Source organism: Triticum urartu, chromosome 4A, assembly GCF_056163025.1.
Source record: "Triticum urartu cultivar PI428250 chromosome 4A, HENAU_Tu73, whole genome shotgun sequence".
Taxonomy (NCBI): Eukaryota; Viridiplantae; Streptophyta; class Magnoliopsida; order Poales; family Poaceae; genus Triticum; species Triticum urartu.
In genome coordinates this window covers 23,746,787-23,757,500 of record NC_141876.1, presented here as the reverse complement: position 1 = coordinate 23,757,500, position 10,714 = coordinate 23,746,787, and the positions used below count along the sequence as shown (strand labels likewise).

Sequence of the window (10,714 nt, the reverse complement as noted above, 5' to 3'; positions counted from 1 at the left end):
CATCACCAGAGGAGACGTCCATCGGACCCTTGGGTTGTGGCGGCGCCACGTGGAGTTCACACCCGAGTAGGTGGAGACACCCATCGAAACGTGGTGTTTCCGCAATCAACGCACGAACGTGGCTCCGTGTAAAACACAAGCATGCCTCCCTCGACATCCCGACAGTGCCTGTCCTGGTAATATAGTCAACGGATGCATTTGGAACACAAAGAGACACGAAGGTGACTCTGGATAATGACATGACATGCGTTTGTGGGCTTGACAACCGTGCCTGTGACCTGAAACACTGACACGCGTAAAGGACAGTGACGCTACTAAACATATAAAGTCGCCTTCGTGCATTTGTGGGCATGAGAGTCGTGCCTGTGACCTGAAACACTGACACACAATAAGTCTTCTTCATGCGTAAAGGACCATGACGCTACTAAACATATCTAGTCGCTTCGTGCATTTGAGTTAAAATCATGCAACGAAAACAATTCTAACAAGGACAGTCGCCTGAACCTATTAGGTTTCCGTAATAAACGCACAAACGTGACTCCGAGTAAGAACAAACTATGCCTCCGAGGGCTTGATGTCCATGCCTCTCCTTTTGACCGAGCCCACCGACTCATTCGGAATACAATCAGAAAACCCTTGTGCGTGACTCTATATAATAGCACGCCATGCCTTTGAGGGATGTATGCCCGTGCTTGTGAACCTTGACACTGAAACACAAACAGCCACGAACGTCGACGCCTTTATCAAGAAAGAAGCGTGACACAATTTAGTACGGAACGGTGTCTGTATGGACTACACATCCGTGCTCTTAAATACAAGGAAATAAGCTTTTAAAAACATCGTCTCTCTTATAGGCCAATCTGTGCCTCGCAGAGTAAACGTCAGTGGCTGTGTGTAAGACAAAGGTTCATCTCCGTGGGCTAAACGCACATGCATCTTCGTCTGATAGAGTCACAGGCTAGCGTGACTCTATGTAATACCACCGACCATGCCTTTGAACGCTTCATGCCCGTGCCTGTGACCGGAAACACTGAATCAAGGATGAGGCGGCTGCCGCGGGTTTCCGCTATAAACGCACGAACGTGACCTCACGTAAAACGCAAGCATGCCTATCTGGGCCGCCATACCGTGCATCTCCTGGTGATAGAGTCAACGGAATCATTTTGAACGGATCCCTGCACTCTTCTGCCCTTCCCTCCCGTCCCCAGTTATGTTTTGACGGGTGTCTCCTCGTATTCGGGTGTGAATGCCATGTGGCACCGCTCCGGAAACCCAAGGGTCCGACGGGCGTCCCCTCTGGCGACGCCGCTCTGGCTCGTCGCCCGAGGCTAGGCTCCGGCTATTTAAGCCGAACGGAGGATGTCTCGAAACCCTAGACACACCCTTTTCCTTGGGCTTTTCAGATCCACGCCACATATAGTGGCGCTCGCAGGCAGCGCGATCACAGCAACAGAGACAGAGATGGAGATCCACTCCGGTGCGCCATGCACCAAGAGGGCGAAGCTCGCACCACCGGCGACGCCGTCCTATGATGGTTTGGCGGTAGCGGCTGGAAGCGGCGAGGGTGCGCCTACCGGATCCGAGGATCAGAAAGAGCAGTCTGGTCCGGACCGCATCAGCGACCTCCCGGACGCCATCCTCGGTGAGGTCATCTCCCGTCTCTCCACTAGGGAGGGCATCCGCACTCGGATGCTCGCACGTCGTTGGCGTCCTGTTTGGCCGACCGCTCCTCTGAATCTTGACTGCCGTGAGATCCCCGTCGCTCGTCTTTTTAACGCCCTAGAAACAGTTCATGTCGATATCATCAGTAGGGTCTCTACGTACAGCGAGGAGCTTGCTCGTATACGATACATTGGAACTTGGCATCAGGGGAAAACAGTTCCCGGTGATGGTTCTTGCCTTCCAGAGTCCATCCTCTCCAGCCATGTGGGCACAGTTCTCTGCCTTTGTATACTGGTGTGCTACCTCCAATGCAGACCCTCTACTGTCCATGCTTGGCTTGAGTCCCCCAGATTGAACAATCTCCAGGTGCTTGAGTTTTACTACCTGTTTCCACGATTTGTGAAAGAAACTGTCAAACTATCGCACACATGCTCTTCATCTACGCCCTCTCTACCGAAGTCCGTCTTTCGGTTTTCCTTTTCTCTACGCACTATGAGCTTCGCGTGTTGCCAGATACCAGACCATTATGTAGAGGTACTTGAACTACCACTGGTTAAGAGACTTTTGCTTGTTGAGGTTGATATATCAGACTTCTCGTTGCAAAGCATAGTCAACTCTAGTTGCCCTGCACTCGAGTACCTGTTGCTTGTTTGCAATACAGAAAGGCATCGGATCACAATAAATCCCCCTAACCTTGTAAGCATCGGCAGCCGTGGTGAGATAGGACAATTCATCATCGAGGATTCCCCCTCACTTCAAAGGTTGATCCACGATGTCCAGAGCAATAACATGGAGGTATTCATCGTCTCTGCACCCAAACTGGAGACATTGGGCAAATTCAGGATCTCGCTTGACTCCACAGGTCTTATGGTACTAACATTTCACAATAATTTCAGCTGCATTTCCTTGAGAAAGTAGTTTCATGTCATCCAAACTTTTGTTCTAATAATTTTATGTTTTATTTTCCATGTTATGTGAAGGATTTGGCGACGGCCAGCCTATCTACAATGCGGCAATCTGTCAAAACCTTGTTTTTGGCCATGCCTTATCAAGTGGACCTGGTCATTCACTTACTTAAGTGCCTTCCAAATCTGGAGAACTTGTTTGTTGAGGTGATGATTCTCACGCCCAATGAAAAGATCATACCGTGCATAGTGCAGCACTCCTTGCATCTCAAAAAGCTTATCTTACATTTTGTTTGCAATGGACACACCCTATGTCTAGGCATGTTTTTATTATTATTATACATGCATCCGTATCTAGGGAAATGTTCGACAAACTGATTGGGATGGGGGTCATGGAATTTATCGTTCATTTTGTTCTTCGATAGATCTTGAGTATCTTTTCAACCTTTATGTGTTTTTAGGGAGGAAACATTCCTGATTGTGCAAGAAACTTTTGGCGTCGCAAGCACCGTGTGTTTTTCAAAGAACACATCATTCATTTAAAGACAGTAACACTGGAAGATTATGAAAAAAGCAGGAAGAATATTGAGTTTGTGAGGTTCTTTATCCTGAATGCAATGGAGCTAGAGACCATGAGGATTAAGTTTCGCTTTCCCTCAGACTTCACGCAAGAATTTTACGAACAGCAATAGAAGTTGTTCCGTGGGAGAATAAAGTTTCCAAACGCGCCCATCTCAAGTTATCGGCATGCTGCAATCATCTGTGCTTGGATTTGAAACACATGCGTGTTGAATGCCTGGATTTGTCAGATCCGTTCACTTGTGCCTGCTGGACACAGGTCTGTAGTTAGTTCCTCAAGCTAGTACAGTTAGATGTTGTTGCACCAATCTGATTCTGTGTTATGTCTAAACATGGCTGAAGCCTTTTGCACCATTTTGTAAGCTTGTTATAACAATGCTTTTGTGCTATGCACCCGCTGTTCTAAAAATTTGATAGTTTTATGTCACTGTCGTGATGCTACAAAAACATTCTGTGCGGTCGTCGACCATGAAACAAAAAAATTTGGAAGAGAACAGGCACTGCCTTGCCTGTTCAGCAAGGAACGTGCATCTAGTGCATGTAAACCAGTGTGTCTGCAGTGACCAGACGGCATTGCCTCCTTTCGTGGCAGATTGTATGTGCACATGGCTGTGGCTCTGCTTAATCTCAAACCGTGCTCCCAGCGACCTCAGACTGTACGTGCCTTTTGTGTAAATGCATGTCCGTGAATGAGTTTATGTATGAGTACAAACAATCGAGTCGGCACTGGCGTGCGTCGGCTTCAGGAGTAAGCGCGACTCTGTAGATTGTAGATTTTATGTGTGTCAGTGCTAGTGCGGCGCTCCTGTCTGACATAGGACCGTGCCTTTGACAAGTCAGTGCTACGTCACCAGAGGCATGGTTCCCCATGCCTGCCAATGCGACATCTGTGACTTGCTAGATTACAGTAACCCATGTCTCGTGGAACGATCCAAGACAAAAGATTGCCGGATGCGCCCTCTTTTAAATATAAAAATATTCAGGAGATCAATATTTGATGTGTGTAGACCGTCACACACCCTCTGAAAGATTGCAAAAAATGAGATACATGCCTCAAGTAACCATGTCCAAGCATAAACTTATACTAGACGAGTATCCCTTGCAACATTTCAAAAGAAGGCAATTGTTAATGATCATTCTTTGAGTATAACCTTGATCATGAGGAGGTCATCAGTGTTCGCAAACCCTTGCCCCAAAAGATCACAGATGACGCTTTGCATCTTCTTTCTATTCTCCTTCATCTTATGCACCTCCTCCTTCAGAAAATCCCTGTCCAGCTTAATCTCACCCTTGTCGTCCTTAAGATTATGAATGGCACTTGTGAGAGACCTCTGAATGAGCTTGACGTCTTTATCAATGATACCCATCCGCTTCTTCTGCCTGTCAATCTTCATGGTAGTTACATTAGTTCTTTCCACAGCTGCAACAAGATTCTCGAGCTTAAGGTTCACTTGTTCAGTATCCATTTCAAGCCTGCTTATCTCTTCATCCTTTGCTTGTCTGTCATCATTGCTCTCATCTAACATCCCCCAGAGCTTGAGTAGGCACCTCTGCATAATTATAGGCCATGGGCGGTCAACCCATTCGACGACTCCATAGTTCACGCCTCTCTACGAACAAAAAATGAACAAAATAAACAAATACTATTAATACACTGCTGCAGAAGCTCTGGAATATAATAAAGTTCACATATACTTGGTTTATAACCTCATTCAACTAACTATGAACCGTGTTTGTGCAATGTGGCACTTCAATGGTTAGGTACCCACAACACTAATTATGGTGCTTCGCCCACGCTGTCCGCGGAGTTATTTCATAATTGTACTTAGTTTCTTTTAAGCCAGCTTGAATTAATCTGGAGCTACCTCTGTAGACAACTTATTTAGAGAGTTTTTTTTGAATAATATACTGACTATTAAACAGAAGTCCCATTTGTAAACAAACATGAGGGTGTCTAGATCACTTCTTTTGTGTTCAATGATGTAAAATAAGTAGCGACTTTTACCCTTTTATGTAAAGTAAAAGGACTACACAATGTTTCCTACAATCAAACGGAAAACACAAGAAGAAATCAATATTCTTTGGTAGACTACAAGTCCTATATCCAAACAGTTTGATTCAACAAGAAAGTAACTCGGATTTTCAAAAGTGACTAACTTTCACAGCACAGCCGAAGAACCTCCTCCCCGTGTCACTTCCTTCAAAAGCCACACACCTGAGAGGATTGGTATCGTGAAGAACACAGTAGAGAGGATGGTCGAGCTCTTTGCCATAGAAATCATGGTCTTCAATGGTGTCAGGGTTCTCCTACAAGGACACATGAATGTTTAGAGCTCAGATCTTTTGTTTGGAAAACAAACCCTAGTTCAACGCTCCGCATGTAGCAGGAAAGCACCTACATAGAAATCAAAATCCAGTTCAAGGAAGTTCAAGCCTTCTTTCCTCCCTTCTTGTCCAAAGTTTTGTGTCGACATGGCCCAAAGGATGTGAGCAGTTCCGATGCCATAGGCGGCGTCGAATTTGAGAGGAGAGAGAGAGAGAGAGAGGAAGAGATATTGTGAGAGAGCGAGAGGGGAAATGAAGGCGAGGGACTTCGACATGGTCCGGCTCGACCAAATACTCCACCTACTCGCCAGACCCACCTACCCCCACCCCCTCCCACGCCCCTTTTTTGCGCTGGGATGGCAAGGAGCCATTTACTATTGTCAGTAGTTTCAGATTTGGCGAGCGAGTACACAAAATTTCTTCCCTCTCCATAATTACTCCATAAATACATCGTTATGTGCGTCTTCCCTGCCGAGTCACCTGCTCTTCCGCTCCCCTTCTCTGGTTCCTTCCGTCTTTCTTGCTTCATCTTCTTGACTCTACAGTCCACATAGATGGATCTACGATTCGCCCACTTGCTCTAAAATACAGTAAAATTTTCCCCTCTGCTTAATACTTACGCATTGCGCACTGTCTTTTTTAGATGGATTATTGTTGTCTGTTACCCTCTTAATTTTAGTTTTTGTGTTAATATCCTACCCCTTTGAAGAGGTTGTATATGGGAATAATCTTGGAGGACAACAGTTGATTTTTTTCAGTTCGCTGCAAGAGCTTGTAGATTTGAAGAGGTCTGTGCGTGCTCTTTCATTTTTTACAAAGACACTAACATCAATGGATATCACCATATTAGCATTCGCTCCGCTCTGTCTTACTCGTTGAAACAAGCGTGTGTCAGTGATATACAGTCCTTTAATTCTTTGTACCATTAGCGGAGTGTTGAAATAAATTTTTCTTTAATAATTAATGAACCCGACTCTTATATATTGTTACATCTCACAGACAAAGATGGCATGTGATGTTTGCAGGAACCTCAACTGTCCCGGTGTTGAATCTGATGTTGCCCAATCTTTCTTGATTATGTCTTTGCCTCGTTGTTATGAGTCATGCCTGGTGAGTTTTGCTACCAAATCACGCGTGGCCAGTAAAAAAACTTCGTCACTGTATTTGTTACAGTTATCTTTATTCAGCAGTCAGCAACCACATGTATTCCTTCGGAGCGAACTATACTGCACATGCTTGTTTTTATTTTATAGGCCTTGATGTAATTAGAAGTTCAATTGTTTTGTATGGGTTTAATTAAATGTCATAGATGTTGCCTGTGCCCATGCCTGAAAGCCAAGAAATTTCAAGGAAAAAAACTCTTTCATGCATTTGTTTTCTGAAAATCAGTAAAACATTTATATACCTTTGTCTTAATTTTACTTTTATGCAGTATGTCCCATGCTACTACCGGAACCAGGCCCTTTCTTTGATCACTTTATGGAAAGATGAAGCTTTCGTGGATGATTTTGAAGACGAAGATTTTGACCTTGTGTTCGGCACTACTGAGGAATTGTCTTACAGGATTAAGTTTACAGATGGCAACCACATGTCTAAGTTTCATGGACCTGGATGGGAAAAGTTGATACGTGACTATGATCTGTTTTATGGTGATATTATACAATTGGATTTGCAAGCAGAAGATTTCTTCTTTCCCATTGACTTGATGTTGAGTGAATCTCGAGGAGGTCACAAAGCGTTACCCAAACCTTTCGTTGGTATGTTCTGATCGTTATCTATATTTGTTCTGGTTTAACATTTATCTATTATAATTTTACTGTGGTATGCCGTTGATATTTATGTGCTTAATATATGTGATATAATGTATCAAATCTTTCTTTGTACTCACAATGTAGTTTAAAACTGTAATTTCCATTTTAAAAGCCAATATTCGTTTATTTTAGTTTTAACTGCTCTATTCATTGCTTCACACATAGTGGCTAATACATGGTTGTATTTATTTAGCCCTTGAAGGCCTCCGTTTATCGGAAAGGAGCTACATAGACGAGATAGTCTACACCCGGGGCATAAAACTTTCCTATATGGATGAACCAAGGAGTGAGGGGCTACATGATCAGTCAGGCTTCTGAGTCGCGATGCTTAGGAGTCCCCCTTGACGCGCAAACAGCCTATAGAAAGGAGATCTGGAAGTAGGCCTAGTGTTCTACGTCGGCAGGGCCCGACCCCGCGCATACCTCAGCCGCCATTGGGCCGTCCAGATCACCAGGACGGACCAAGGAGTGAGGGGCTACATGGTCAGTTAGGCTCCTAAGTCGCGATTCTCAGGAGTCCCCCTTGACGTTCAAACGACCTTCGTACCTTGGCTCCGCTGGGGAGGGCGCGCGACGACAAGGTCCGAGGGACCTGGCAGGGTGGCGTATGCTTGGGCGTGACCCGAGCGCAGCCCCCGTGCCCAGCCCCCTCGCGCGACTCTCCCGAGGGGAGGTGTTGCGATGAGGCCAGACACCGAGCCCGGAGGCTCCCTGAGGTTGATATGGCCGTGAGGCCGCCTTAAGTTGTTTATTATCAGCGCGGAGCATAACACTTCCGTACTTGCATGGGCATAGCCGCTCCTCGGCAGTGTCAACTGCCAGCGCGGAGCATGGTGCTTCCACTGGCACGTGGGAGGGAACTCCCTACTGCGGAGAGCCCCGGGGGCGTGTACAGCCCACCCTGACACATGGCTTGCACGACAGGGCTAGACGAGGTGTGTCTGGGCACTCGTGAGCCAGCGCGGGACTCACGAGGCCCTACCTCAAGGCGGGTTGCACCTGGTCTTGGTTCTTGATGGCTATGGCGTTCCTGTGAGATGGTTAGACAACCTGCGCCGAATGAATTTCCCGAGGCTATCACTCGAGAAGGCCAAGCAACAACGACCCCAGGAGGTGACGTGAATGGGGTCGGCCCGCCAGACAGAGCTCGGCCTTGGTTTTATCAATGCTGCAGGGACGGGCCCGAGCACAGACGCCGTGCCTAGCCTTCTTATGCGAAGGGTCCTGAAGAAAGATGATCGGCGCACGGCTCCCATGGTGGGTGACAATCAAGTAGGTGATAACCATAGATAGATTATGCATGAAAAGAAACTAGCTTAGGTAAATGCGAGAATGATACATGCCACTGGGTCGGACCCGAGCGGCTTGGGGATGATGCAGCCCGAGGGGCGCCCCTAGCAGGGTAAACTAAAGATGCAAGTGGATACATGCCGCAGGGGCGGACCCATGCGGCCTGGGAATGATGCAGCCCAGGGGGCGCTCCCAGCTAAATAAACTTGGAAAACGTCACCTGGTTTGGTTGTCAAAGAAGTGTTGGGGTAGCTGAAGACATGTAGCGAGGAAGTCGCTCCTCACGAGTCGTCGAGACCCTGAGCCTCGGGAGGCCCTGGAGGCTCGGGTGGCCTCCTGAGGACCGTCTCCATCTCCGCTAGGACTGCGTGATGCCTGGCCTCCTGACCAGCTGCCAGGATGCTCCGCAGATTGCGCTGGAAAGCGACAGCTACACTCGGCAGGCCGAACGGCATGCGAACGTAGCTATGAGGTGGACCCTCACACCGGCCAGCACGCAAAGGCCAGTAGCGCTCCTGAGATGCAGCCCTATTGAGCCCTGGGATGTCGATGCAGACGCGCAGCTCACCACCCTCGCCTGGGTGGGGACCAGTGCCAGGTGGGCGGCGGTCACCGCGTATTGCTCTTGCTTCCTGAAGCTCCTGAGATGCCTTGGTGATGAACTCCTGGGTGCCGGGCGCTCCTCGCCCAGTGTTCTCCTGAGGGAAACATGCCGTGAAGCACGCCTCCACGTGGTGCCCGAGCGCCTGCCTCGTGATGTTGGCTGGGTCCGAGGCCCTCCAGAAGAGAACCCTCATGCCCTGCCCGAGGAGGGCGCTGGGCGCACCTCCCTATGCATGGGAGGGAGGCGCCCCAAGCGCGGGCGCTGATCCTGAGGTCGCGCCGCTGGAGTCGCCGCTCTCCTGGGGCCCAGAGTGGAGTAGCAGCTTCTTCTTCTTGGGGTTGGCCTTAGGAGGGTACTGCACACCCGCGCTGTCAGGGTCTTCGATTGCTGCAGCTTGGAAGGCGCGCTCGAGGGAGCACGCCGCGTCTCTTTCTTTGCAATGGACTGTGATGATTCTGCCGCATCCCGACATCTTGAGGATGTTGTAGCCATGGTGGGTGACTGCCATGAATTTGGCTAGCGCCGGGTACCCGAGGATGGCATTGTACGACAGGCAGATGTGGGCGACGTCGAAGTCGACAAGCTCGGTGTGTTAGTTGTCGCGCTGACCGAAGGTGACAGGGAGACGAACTTGCCCTATCGGGATTGTGGAGCCGTCAGTCAGTTCTGAGAAAAGCTTGGTGGGCTGGAGCTGATCGTATGGCACTTGAAGGCTATCGAACGTCTCGACGGACGGGACACTGAGCCCTGCACCGCCGTCGATGAGGGTCTTGGTGACTTGGACATTGCTAATGACGGGCGAACAGAGCATCGGGAGGATGCCAGCGGTTGCCGCACACTTGAGCTAGTCCGCCGAGCTAAAGGTGATAGCGTACTTGGACTATCTGAGCGGGCGCGTGGCCTCGAGCTTGGGGAGGGCTGCATTCACCTCACGAGAAAACTGCTTGAAGATACGCTGGGAGGCTGGGGCCTGAGCGCCACCCAAGATGCAGGCGATGGCGCGCGGCTCCTAAGAGCCCCTAGCCCCTTCGTACTGTTGGTGGTCGTCGTTCTTCCTTGGTGGCGGCACGGAGGGAGACTAGCGTTGCCCTGAGGACGGACCTCGCGAGGCTGGTCCTGCCAATGATCCTCGCGGGGCTGGTTGCGCCACTCCTGGCAGGGCCCGTGGTCGTACCAACGTCCTCCACCTTGTCCACCTCCTCGGCTGTAGCCCTGGTCATTGCGCTTGGGGCCTCGACCGAAGCGCCCATCTCGAATGGCCCTGAGCTCTTGACAATCGTTGGTGTTGTGGGTGCGCACGTTGTGGAAGGCGCAGAACGTACGGCTGCCCTTGGACGACTCGGGAAGATCTCGGCCGCGCTTGGTATCTGGGTCTTCCGCGAGTACATCCACCCCTTCGCGCTTCACGTCCATGACCTTGGCCTTCTTCTCCTCTGGATCCGCAGTAGGGAGCTCGAGGAGGGAGAGGCGCCCCTCCTCAGCTCTTGCACACATGGTTGCTATGTTGAACAGCTCCAAAGTCATGCACATCTCCTCAT

At 49.2% G+C, this 10,714-nt stretch overlaps 1 protein-coding gene across 1 annotated transcript; it reads left to right on the top strand.

The window, feature by feature from the left end:
- The first annotated feature begins 1,461 nt into the window (after positions 1 to 1,461).
- On the top strand, positions 1,462 to 3,259 carry LOC147974566 (F-box/FBD/LRR-repeat protein At4g00160-like). The gene is made up of 3 exons (XM_087520080.1): positions 1,462 to 1,956; positions 2,176 to 2,532; positions 3,029 to 3,259. Exons 1-3 carry the CDS (start codon positions 1,462 to 1,464, stop codon positions 3,257 to 3,259), a joined length of 1,083 nt encoding a protein of 360 aa, XP_087376206.1.
- Positions 3,260 to 10,714: the final 7,455 nt, after the last annotated feature.